The following is a 12248-nucleotide window of genomic DNA, read 5'->3' on the forward strand; positions in this document are numbered from 1 at the left end:
TTCAAGGTCTGCTCCCCAGCCCAGAACCCTGGACCTCACCCTGGATGCCCCACCCTCTACAGCCAATCAAGCTCCCGCCCCACTCACTCAGTTGTCTCCTCTCTGCTCCACAGCCCTATATGGTCCACCATTGCCCTCCACCCCCATACCTCATCCTGTCCCCAGCTTTATTCTCACCCCACCACCTCTCCCCTCATGTACTGAATAACTACTTAGAGAGTCAGGCTTGGTACCAGACACCGAGGACAGAGTGGTGACCTAAGCATGTTCAGTAAAAGGTCCCTGAATGTTGCCATTTCTCAGGGCCCTGAATGAGGCTGAGTGGGCTCTCCAGAACTCCAATCCCAGTATCCAGTGCTTTCTGGGGCAGCCCACAGACTTCTGACATTCCCTGTGTTCCAAAATGACCCACTCCTGTTGTTTATTTTCCACCATCCCTACCTGGTGATGGAGATCCGTCTAAATCCCCCACTTAACTTGAGCTCCGTAGCATGGAGGCTGGGGCTCTCTCATCCACCGCAGTGTCCCCAGAGCAGGGTGGGCTCATGAATGTTATGGAATGGTAAAGACGAGAAACACCTGTAAGAATGCATGCCGGGGAGATAATCAGGGTCGTGCTATCGGCCCCCTATCCCTCCTCACTCAGACCTGAAACACCCTGTTTCTGAAATCAAGGAGCAGTAAATTTGACATCTCCGCACCTGGCCTCCCAGGATGAAAGTCTCATTTTGCCAAGAGAATCAAGGGAGGCATTTGGAACCTTGTGCCTCTTAAGGGGCACTTGGTGGTGAGCGGGAGGACGAGCTTCACCGTTTCTCCTCACTCAAAGCTACTCAACCCGGACGGGCGAGAGACTGGGCACTGCTCCGCGGCGCGGCGGTGCAGCGAGACCCTAGTCCGTCTGGCCACCGATGGCGTCACTGCCGGCGCGCTCGTGACGTCAGAGGCGGGCGCCACACTTGAAGAGGGTGCGGGAAGCCGGGGAGCGGAGCTGTCATGGAGTTAATGCAGGAAGCGCGGGAACTGGGCTGCTGGGCGACGGAAGAGATGGGAGCGCCCGTCGCAGCCCGAGCCCCGGAGTCGACGCTGCGCAGGTGAGGGACGCCCTGAGAGTGAGCACTCCCAACCCTCGAGGTGGTCTCTCGGGGTGAGAACCCCACCCCTCCCTGAAGACCCGCCTTCCTCTGCCTCAGTGAGAATAACCCTTAAGGGCGCCCCCTCCCCCGCCCCGACACACGCACACCCAGTAATATATTCAAAAAGAGGATCCTGGGTTGAATGAAGATCCCCTGGGAGTGATCCCGACACTCCCACCCCCCACCCCGTGAGACCATCCAGAGTGAGGGCGAGGCACTAGTGAGGATCCTCCGAAATTCAGTGGAGACCCCTTCCCGTGTGGAAGTAAGATCTTTGGAGTGAGACCGTCCCTGCAACAGCCTGCCACCCCCATCCACCCCAACCAGTGAAGAGACTGGAGTTACCAAAGACCACCCCACGGGAGATTGAATTTATAGGATTGATGACCCACATCTGGTAATGAGAGCACTTCCAGGCAGTATATTCCCCACCCTCTCCTCTGGGAGTGACTAGAGATAGCCCTCTTCTCCCAGGAGAAAGGAATCACCCCACCACGGAATGAGAATATCCCCCACACAGAGAGAAGCCCACAACTCAGTGACCAAGAACTCCCCAGAAGGGACTATCTCACCCCAAAAAGTATGGACTCTCTTTCCCCCCCAAGAAGTGAGAATTCCCTAGTAAAAACTTTACCCACCGTGACCACCCTGGGAATGGAGGTGAGCCACCCTGTGTGATGCCCGAGGTGTACCTTTACACACTCTCCCCGCAGACTGTGTCTGGGCCAAGGGGCCGACATCTGGGCCTATGTCTTGCGGCACGTGCACAGCCACAGGTGAGCCTGGCCACATGAGGGAAGCTGTGACGGGGAGGGGACACAGGCAAGCCCCACAGTAACACCTCTTCCTTCTGCCTTTCCCCTGTAGGAATGTCAAGAAGATCCGGGGAAACCTACTCTGGTAAATGGTTCTAAAAGCTATTCTCTTCTGTTAACCCTAGTCCCATCCAGCTGTGTTTTCACCCACAGCCTCACACCACTTGTCTCCCCTGGAAGTCCCTGTCATCCCCTAACTCTGGCCTCATTTCCTCAGGTATGGCCACCAGGACAGTCCAGAGGTGAGAAGCATGTGTTATAAGATTTTCTTTTATCCAAAAAGAGGACTTGTACATTTCTGCTCTAGGCCCAGCCTTGTGCTATGGGATGCTGGGGACTACTGAGTCACAGCCCTGATCCCCACACTCACAGGACTTAACAGTCCAAGGAAGGCAGGCATGAGCTGGATGTTGAGGGGACATGGATATGAGGCATCCAAGCTGATGAGAGGAGATGGGAGAAAGGACTGGTTTCAGAGATATACTGAGGCCAATGTAGGACCTATTGTGTGCAAGGGGCCCCAGTGCCATCTAGGGGGAGGTTTCCAGAAGACCTTGGGGCCCCTAGATGTGGTGCTCAGTGGGGAGGTGAGAACTGGGGCAGAGATGTAGTGTCATCAGTGCAGAGACAGGACACGGGTTAGGATGATAGGGGAGGCAATCCCAGGAGGAAGGAGGAGTCCAGATAGTCCCCTAGTGTTCTTCTAGGCCCAGAGAATTAGACACAGAAATTCCTCACAATAAACCCTCTGCTACCTCCCTGTGCAGGCAAGGAGACCAGTGCTCCCCAAATAGCAGTCAGTCCAGGCCAAGCCCCAGCCAGGCCATGCATCTGACTCTGTACCTGATCCCACCAGGCCCATCGGAAGCTGGAGCTGGAAGCCACTGTTGCTCACCTGCGGGCAGAGATCCAGGAATTAGACCAGAGCCTGGAGCTGATGGAGCAAGAGACCGAAGCTCAGGGTGACCTATGGGGCTGGGAAGATGAACAACAGAGTGGAGGTGGGGGAATTGCTGATAGCCACGCGTTTCTCCTACAGACATGGCCCTGGAGCAAGCCTTGCAGAGCATTCAAGACACCCAGCGTCGTGCTCTCCTCCTCCAGGCCCAAGCTGGGGCCATGAGAAGGCAGCAGCGTGGGCTGCAAGATCCCGTGCAGCGGCTGCAGAATCAGCTGAGGCGTCTACAGGACATAGAGAGGTGGGCCTCAGGTGCTCAGGGACGAGCCTTCACCAGGCGGGGCAGGCAGACATTTTCCATGGAGACCTCATTGCTCTACCCTGATCCCTTCTTGGGTTCCAGAATTCTGAGCTCCACTCCTTAGGATTTAAAGCCTGTAAGGTCAGAAAGTTTTCTCATCTCAGCCACTTATATTTCCAGTGCTTAGAATGGTCCCAACCATATATCTAAAGAATGTTCTAGGGAAAGAACATTAAATAAGGGACAAGTACCTGCCTCCTGGAGCTTATACTCTGATGCAGAGGAGCCAGAAGATAAACTAGGAAGCAAACTCTGTAACTGCAAGGAGAGATAAGTGCTGTGATAAAAAGGTGGTGTGATAGTAAAGGTGAGGGAGATGATACTCCAGGGAGGATGGTCAGAGAACCCCTCTCTGAGGAGGCAGCACTGAGAGGGACAGGAAGGGCAGTGGTGCTGAGTTTGGCATATAGGAAAAACAACCAGGAAGCCAGTTTAACTTCAGTTACACGGGCAAAAGGGAGGGCATGAGAAGGTGAGGTCAGAGAGTTGGACAGAGTGCCATGGGGGCGTTGGAATTTTACTCGGAGGCTGGGTTCATGCCTTAGCCTGTCCACTTACAGCTCTGTGACCTTGGGCAAACTACTTAGCTTTTTTGTGCCTCAGTTCGTAAGCTCTGTGGATTGGGGATTAATTTAAACCTACTTTATAGGGTAGGTATGATAATTAAGTGAGTTAAATGATGCAGAGTGCTTAGAAGAGTTTCTAATACTCATTATTACTATTTTGAATGTGACGGGAAAACATTACATTTTTTTCCGAGGGTTTTGGGCAGCAAGGTGACATGATTTGTCTGAAGTTTTAACAGGATCATTGACTACTAAATGGAAAATAAACTGCAGAGGGCAAGAGCAGAGGCCAGTGAGGAAGCTAATATAGCCAGGAAGTGTCAGTGGCCTGATTTTAGAGGTGGCCCCTGAGATCCAGGCTCAGTGACTAGCCTTGTAGCAGAGAGAGACACATCCGTTCTAGCTCCCTTTTCCCAGTGACTCCTACCCCAACTCTACTTTTCTCTTCAGGAAGGCCAAAGTAGATATAACCTTTGGACCCTTGACATCAGCAGCCCTGGGCCTCGAACCTGTGGTCCTGGTAAGAGTCCTGGGCCATGAGGAAACCAGTGTGGAGTCAGGTCGGGTGGACCCCTGGGTTGCCTCATGCCCCATCCTCTTCTTCCCAGGGTGATGTCCGAACAGCCTGCACTCTCCGGACCCAGTTCTTGCAGAAACTCCTAATTCCTCAGGCCAAGGGAGGCAGCGTCCCGTGAGTGTCATCCAGGCTCCACAGACTCTGACAAGAACCTGGGCTTCGAGGGGGGAGTTACTCGGCTGTTCATTCCTCAGACACTCAGCCTCTGGAGTGTGTCAGCCCCAGGCCTTGCCCTAAAAGGGCTCTCAGGCTGAGACCAAGAAGAGACAAATACATCACAGATGGTGGCAACGTGGGTGATTAGGACTGTTGGGGGTGGGGACGCCTGAGAGACTCCAGGTCCCCAGAGAAGACATCTTCCTCACTTAAAGAGTCAGGGAGGACAAGTTCTCTGGTGAGGAGGCTTAGCCAGCTTGAAAGGTTAAGACAATATTCTAGACAAATAGCACATGTGAAAGGCCCGAAGGGCAGCTGGTTGGTGAACCCAAGTCTAGCAGGCATAGATGGACTTGGTTTCCTCATCCTTAAAATGGTGACAATGATAGCCCCCACCTTACAGGGTGGTAGTGATCAGTAGAGGGAGAGTTGATGTGTCTTGTAATATTCTCTGTCCCCTTCCCCAACTCCACAGAACCCCTCGAGATGACTACTTTGGAGCTTCCTACCAGCAGTGGCTTAGCTCTGTGGAGGTAAGGGAGGCCTCACCTTTGCCCCATGAGCAAACCTCAGGGTGCGAGGACCCAACTCTTGATCCCTACCTCATCACCATGGATCCCAGCGCATAACCCCGCCCTCATCTAGCCCTACTTCACCCTTTCCCCCACCAGACGCTGTTGACAAACCATCCTCCGGGCCATGTCCTGGCCTCCTTGGAGCACTTGGCTGCAGAGCGGGAGGCAGAGATTCGGTCCTTGTGCAGTCCAGATGGGCTCCAAGATACAGAGATGGACAGGTGTGGAGTGGCGTGCTCCTAAGGGCTGGGCAGGGCGGGCAGTTGGGTAAGCCGGAACAAACTCCGGACCAAGCACAGTCACCTGCTGATGGGGGTGAACCTGAAACTCAGTGATCAGTCTGGCAGGTGGGCTGACATTGGCCACCTCCAAGAGCCCAGGCAAGGGAGGGACTCCTCCCTCAGCAGTTTTACCCCACCCCCAGGTCCCAGGCACCAGACCAGTCAGACTCCAGCCAGGCCCTGCCATCCATGGTGCATCTCATCCAGGTGACCCCCAGGCATCCTTCCCAGGACTCCATCCCCTTCCCTTCCCAAGGCCCACTTGATCCCCTCACCCCCAGGGATCATGCCCACCCTGACTTTGTACTCTTGCCCCAGGAGGGCTGGCGGGCCGTGAGTGTGCTGGTTGCCCAGCGGGGCCCCCTTCTGAAGGAGCGTCAAACCCTGACCCAGCGCCTCCAAGGCCTGATGGAGGAGGTGGAGAGATGTGCCCCAGGATCCAGTGAGAGGTGAGGGGGCTCTCTCAGCAGAGACCTCTAGGGCATCTCTTTCCCAGAGGTCTCAGAATACTAGACTTTTTCTGCTCCTGTGGCTCCCAGTTCTGCCTCCCTGCTCTCCTGGTTTGTCTCCCTATGTTTGTGGCTCCTTATGCATCCTTACAGATCCCATCTTCCTCCTCCACTGGGAGTCTTAGTCGTGTTTCCTTCCCTGGCTCTTTTCTGCTGTGCCCCAGGCAGGCCTTCATACTGGGGCTCCGGGGCTGTGGCCTATGGGCAGAGCTCAAGGCCCTGCATACCCAGAGCCAGGAGCTGGAGGAGGTGGCTGGGCGGCGGCAGCTTCTGCTGCAGGAGCTACAGGCCAAACAGCAGCGGATCCTGCACTGGCGCCAGCTGGTGGTGAGAGGCCGGCCCTGGGGGACATGGCAGTGCCTGATGGAGGGCCAGAGAGAGGCTGGGAGCCTTAGTATCCAAAACTGGGCCTCCGATGGTGTGGAGAGGCCCAGAGTCAGTCTCCTAGGAGGCAGCAGGACCTGTGCAAAGGGGAGGGCAGGGGTCTAGGCTGGGAGGCGGGAAGCAAAAGCCGTCCATCTTGGTGACCTCATGGTTGCCCAGGAGGAGACACAGGAACAGGTCCGCCTGCTCATCAAGGGCAACTCAGCCAGCAAGACGCGCTTGTGCCGGAGCCCTGCAGAGGTGAGATGGGAGTTGGGGCAAGGTCTGGGTAGGGCTGGGGCTCCTAGAGATGGTACCGGGGGCTCCAGGCTGCCCCACGCACCCCTTTCGTTCCCCACAGGTGCTGGCTCTGGTTCAGCGAAAAGTGGTCCCTACATCTGAGGTCGTGGCACCACAGAGCCAGGAGCTACTCCGCTGTCTGGAGGAGGAAGCCCGGCGTCTTCCCCACCTTCTGCTGGGTCCCCTGCTTCGGCACAGCCCTGGAGGGTAAGACTGGAGCCACCCCCTTAAGCTCCTTCCGTGGGTGACTATCACTCCCTGATTCCACGCCAAAAAAATAATCCTGGGCCTCCAGTGTTCCCAAGCTGTCAGACCTCACCCTCAGGACTCAGTCCTACTCTGGAATCCTAGTCCTCGGACCCATCTCCAAGTTTCTGGGCCTCCTGAGGCCACCTCTCAGCCCCCAGAACCTCTGGAATCCTAGCATCCCTCCAAGTAGCCCACCCAACCTGGACTTCCCCCCCTCCCCAGATTACAGCCCCTGCCCACGGTCCTGCCATCCATCCACCAGCTGCATCCTGCGTCCCCGAGGGGCTCCAGCCTCATAGTGCTGAGCCACACACTGGGGCTGCCTGCAGGGAAGGTGAGTGCCTGTCCCCTAGGACCTGTCTTCCCACCCCTCCTCCCGCCCGAAGTGACCATCCTTCCCCCTCCCTCCAGGCTCCGGAACTGCTCCTCCCAAAGGCCGCCTCTCTTCGCCAGGACCTTCTGTTCCTCCAGGACCAGCAGAGTCTCCGGTGCTGGGATCTGCTGCATGTGAAGACCAGCCTGCCACCAGGACCATCCACCCAGGGTAAGCCCTGCTCTGCCTTCACAACCAGCATCCCTGCCCAGTCCCAGGGCCATCAGCCTCCAGAAGAAATCCCAAACATCCATTGCTGACACAGGGCCTACTGTGTGCTGAGTGCTTTTCAGTGTGTTCGCTCGTTTCGTCTGCACAGCAGCCCCATGGGGTGAGCACTTTTTGGGGTGAGCCCCTTTTACAGAGGCAGGAACTAAGCCTTGCTGGCTGCCCAGGTAGCAGAGCTAGGATTTAAATCCAGGCAGTCTGACATGTGCCTGTACTCCTAACCAGGTTATTCTACCCATCAAATTGCCAAGTACTCACATATCACCATCCAGTAGGATATGAGAGTAGTTAAAAGTTGGGCTTTGGAGTTAAAATCCTCTCAGCCCTACCTCTTCCCTGCTATGTGATCTACCAGTGCCTCCATTTCCTCCTCAGTAGAGTAAGCATAATCATAGTACCTTACAGAGTTGCTGGGAAGACTCAGTCCAGTTACCCAAACAGGCCACTGAACAATGCATGGCATTCAATAAGCACTATGTGCCTCTGGTACGATTACGGTCATTTTGTCTGTGCATGTGCCGTGTCTTTCAGTCCTTATGGTGAGGGTAGGATGTTTGTTGTTATTGTTCAGAGAGAAGAACGGGGAGGGGCGGGGAGAGAGAATCTTAAGCAAGCTCCATGCTCAGCACAGAAGCCAACATGGGCCTCAGTCTCACAACCCTGAGATCAGGCCCTGAACCAAAATCAAGAGCCAAATGCTTAACTGGCTGAGCCACCCAGGTGCCCCTAAAGGTAGGGATTATTAAGACCCAATTTACAGATGAAGAAACAAACTCAGGAAAGTTGTTCCTTGCTAGATTCCCTCAGGAAGCACTTGCTAGGTACCTGCCAGCTGCTGACCCCGAGAGTTCAACAGGGAGAGAGGCCAGAGCTGCCCATCCCCAGGGATCCCAGTGGTAGGAGCAAAGAGCACAGAATCAAAGGGTAAATAGGAGAGGTGTGTTGATAAGAAATGACTTGGGTTGCCATCGGCAAAGCAGGAAAAGACCATTTCCGGGCCTTTGGAAAGGCTTTCCCCTCTCCGATGAGCAGGGAGCTGTGTGTGGGAACAGCCCATATTATGGCACAGAATCATCCCACCTTGTGGGCTTCTTAGGCTTTAGCATGTCTGTAGCAGAACATAGTTCTCTCTGTTCTGAAAAACTTCTGCCTTGTTTCCCTCCCTCAGCAAATGACCCCACTCTCCTTACTGAGGCCAGCCACCCAGGAGTCATGCTTAATTCCTCCCAGGTCCCTAACCGCCCCCCCCCCCCGCCGCCCTTCAACTTGTCAACAAGCCTTATAGGCCCCACTCCAGCATGCCCCAGTCTGCCCCCTGCCTCACTATTACACTTGACCACAGGAGGGGCTGAAGAAAGGGCAAGTGTCAGGCCTGAGGTCAGGCAAGAATGGAGTGGAGTCAGGAGCCAGGCCCAGGGGCTCAGACTGCACTGCTGATCTGTACTTGCTCTGAGATGGACCTGTTTTAGACCTGTGAAGAGGGACTAGACCTAATCACATCTCCAGGGGGAAACACTGCTGAAATGTCAGGCTATAGTAGTCTAAGGAGGAAGACTTGGGGTGAAGAACACTGAGAAGTGCTTCCAAGAGGAAACGTGGTGTCTCGAGTGGGCCCAGAGTGATAGGCAAGGTTTTGGTAGTAGCAGAGGCAGATAGTGCAGACCCTCAAGTACTAAGCTGAGGAGCTCAAACTCTGTCTTGGGGGTACTAGGGAGCTTTAAAGGGTTCCGTGCAGAAGAGGAAGAGGATCAGGTTTATGCTTTAGAAAGATCACTCTGGCTGCCGTATAGAGAATGGACCAGAATGGGAGGCTGAGGCCTGGAGCCTAGGAGGGAGGCTGGAGGGCAAGCAGGAAAGGTGGAGGAAGGGGTGGGATGGGCCAAGACGATGGATGGTCTGTCCAGGAGGGAGGAAGGTACCCAGGATGAATCCTGTGGGATGGTGGGCTTCCCTGAGATGAGGACCTGGAAGGAGGGAGAGATCTGGGAGACATGCTGAGGTCCTGACTAGGTGACCGGAGACTTGGTGACCCACTGGCCATAAGGCACTAGACAGTCCGAGGACTCAATGCTGCCTCCCGGGTTTCTCACCCGCAGAGCTGCTGCAGATCCGGGCATCCCAGGAAAAGGAGCAGAAAGACAATCTGGGGCAGGCTCTGAAGCAGCTGGAGAACGTGTTGAAGCAAGCACTGGAGCGAATCCCCAAGCTACAGGGGGTTGTGGAGGACTGGTGAGAGGGGCATGTGGCGCGGGGGGGGGGTGGGGGGGCGGGCAGGGTGCTGAGCCAGGTGGAACGGGCAGAACTTGGGCAGGGTACGGGGGTGGGGGGGGGGGCGATGTGTGACTTGTGACAAGCAGGCCAGGGTGTTGGTGGGGACGCTGAGTGTCTAGAGGCCCAGGCCTTCCTATGATGCTATCCCCTTCCCCCAGGTGGGAGCAGCCAGGCCAAGCTGCCCTGTCCGAGGAGCTCTGCCAGGGCCTGTCCCTGCCCCAGTGGCGGCTGCGCTGGGTCCAGGCCCAAGGTGCCCTGCAGCAGCTGTGCAGATGAAAAGGAGCCTCAAACAGAAGTCAGGAGCTTCATATCCACCCCTCCATGAGACTTTTGGAAGAGAGCATCGCCTGGATGTGTCAGCCCACTGTCTCTACCCACACTTGCTGTCCCCCTCACAGGTGTTTCTTTTCCTCCCAACTGCCTTGGACTTGTCCTTTCATCGCATCAAAACCAAGAGAATGGGGTACTCTGGACCCCACCCTAGGTCCCCCTGAAACTCCCCTCATCACTGCCATCATCAGCGAAAAGTCATTGAGCACCTGCTGTGGACACTGAAGATCCAGCACTGAACAAAGTGTACGCAAGTCCCAGCCTTCAGGAAGTTGTTCAGCACAGGGAAGCAGACCCCTGACAAGTTAAGTGAGCAAACATGGAATATGTTGGAAGATAACGGCTCTGGAGAAAAAAAAAGCAGGCAGTAGGAGGTGTGACTTTAGCTAGAAGGCTGCACACACTCTGTGAAGGTGATTAGAGGGATGCATGTGGGCATCTGAGGAAGGCCTGTGGGGGGGTTTGGGGCCGGAAGGAGGCAAGAGCTGGGGGAACGGCCCTGAGCTCAAGGTTGTCTTCTAGTTTTTACATTGTTTCCTTTTTTACATTTAAATCTCTGAAGTCATTTGGAATTTATCCAAATGGATCCAGTTTTGTCTTATTTTACATATATCCCAGTAGCACTTAAAATTCTCAGATCAGTGGTTGCCTCTGAAGGAGAGGTGGGTAGCGGGGATCAACCAAGGGTCAGGAGACAAGGGAACTTTATAGAGTTGAAAATGGGTTACATGTTGAAGGTAGTAAGAATAGATGTCAGAACTCATCTAGCTATACTCTTTTAAGTCTGTGCATTTCACCGTGAATTATTCTTCAACTTATAAGGTAAAACTTTACCCACCTATATAAAATAAGATTTCAGGTGATTTGAGATGCCACCTCTTCGTATACTAAATGTCTGTGATTAATCAGACTGTATCTGGATTCTCTCCAAGTCTGTTGTCTGTGGTTCTCATATGCTATCCCCACCATGTTCTAATTATAAAGGTTTTATCATGTTTTAGGATCTGAAATGGCTGGTTGTTATCTTGCTCTAATTTCTCAAGGCTTCCTTGTCTCTTCTTGCTAATTTTTTCTCCCAAACGAAATGAACTTTATACCCAACGTGCCTGGTTCCAGAACAAATACGAACACAGACGGGAGTTTTACTGGGGTTGCAATAAATTTACAAATGAGGGAGATTTGACATCTTTATGTCTTTAGCATATTTCCTTTCCTATGTGCCACCATAGTGTTCCCCTCCTCTCTTCAGCCTGGCTCCTAACCAAGACTGATCATGGGGGTCCTTATCCCCGCTCCCTGCTTAATTTTTCTCCATAGTACATCTTTTTTTTTTTTTTAAGATTTTATTTATTTATTTTACAGAGAGAGATCACAAGTAGGCAAAGAGGCAAGCGGGGGCGGGGGGGAAGCAGGCTCCCTGCTGAGCAGAGACACCCCCCCCCCAAGTGGGGCTCAATCCCAGGACCCTGGGATCATGACCTGAGCCAAAGGCAGAGGCTTTGAGCCACCCAGGCACCCCTCCATAGTACATCTTCTAACATACTTTGTGTTCTACTTTATTTATCCTTTGTTGTCGTCCAGACAGAATGGGAGCTCCATTAAAGTGAAGTTCTCTATAAACCAGAAGTTGGGCAAACTTTCCTAAATATGATTCAAACTCCAGATGCAGTAGGGAAATTATTAATGAAAACATAAAAACAAACTTTTGCAGGGTGCCTGGGTGGCCCAGTCATTTGAGCGGCCGACTCTTGGTTTCCACTTGGGTCATGACCTCAGCGTCGTAGGATCAAGCCCTGCATTGGGCTCCTACTCAGCACAGTCTGTTTGGGATTCTCTTTCTCCTTCTCCCTCTGCCCCTCCCTGTGCTTGCACACACTCTTAATCAATCAAGTAATTAATTAATTTTAAGAACTTTTGCATGGCAAAAAAAAAAAACCAAACAGTAAAAATCGTTAAATGGGAGGGGGGAGGGATTTGCAGTTTATACCGTAAAGGGATGTGTGTGTGTGTGTGTGTGTGTGTGTGTGTGTGTACACACATGGTATGTCAAAATGGAAAAAAAAATTCCAAGTCCATAGAAAAGTTGGCAAAGTGAATGGACGATTCTCACAAAATATCCTCGAATTCAATATAATAAGAGAAAAGCAAATTAAAACCCTACTTTGCTTGCTTCAGCAACACATATACTAAAAACCCTACTTTGATACATTTTCCACCTATCAGACTGCAAGACAAGTTGGGGGACCTTGTACAAAACGAC

General features: G+C 53.4%; 1 protein-coding gene across 1 annotated transcript; it reads left to right on the forward strand.

The window, feature by feature from the left end:
* The first annotated feature begins 959 nt into the window (after positions 1–959).
* HAUS5 (HAUS augmin like complex subunit 5) lies at positions 960–11374 on the forward strand. The gene is made up of 19 exons (XM_045988723.1): positions 960–1094; positions 1850–1912; positions 2004–2036; positions 2169–2193; positions 2808–2913; positions 2991–3150; positions 4227–4296; positions 4385–4467; positions 4985–5042; positions 5181–5305; positions 5509–5572; positions 5684–5814; positions 6039–6201; positions 6418–6498; positions 6599–6744; positions 7009–7120; positions 7198–7330; positions 9484–9616; positions 9817–11374. Exons 1-19 carry the CDS (start codon positions 997–999, stop codon positions 9932–9934), a joined length of 1902 nt encoding a protein of 633 aa, XP_045844679.1. The 5' UTR covers positions 960–996; the 3' UTR covers positions 9935–11374.
* Positions 11375–12248: the final 874 nt, after the last annotated feature.

This window comes from Meles meles, chromosome 19, assembly GCF_922984935.1.
Source record: "Meles meles chromosome 19, mMelMel3.1 paternal haplotype, whole genome shotgun sequence".
In the NCBI taxonomy this organism is placed as follows: Eukaryota; Metazoa; Chordata; class Mammalia; order Carnivora; family Mustelidae; genus Meles; species Meles meles.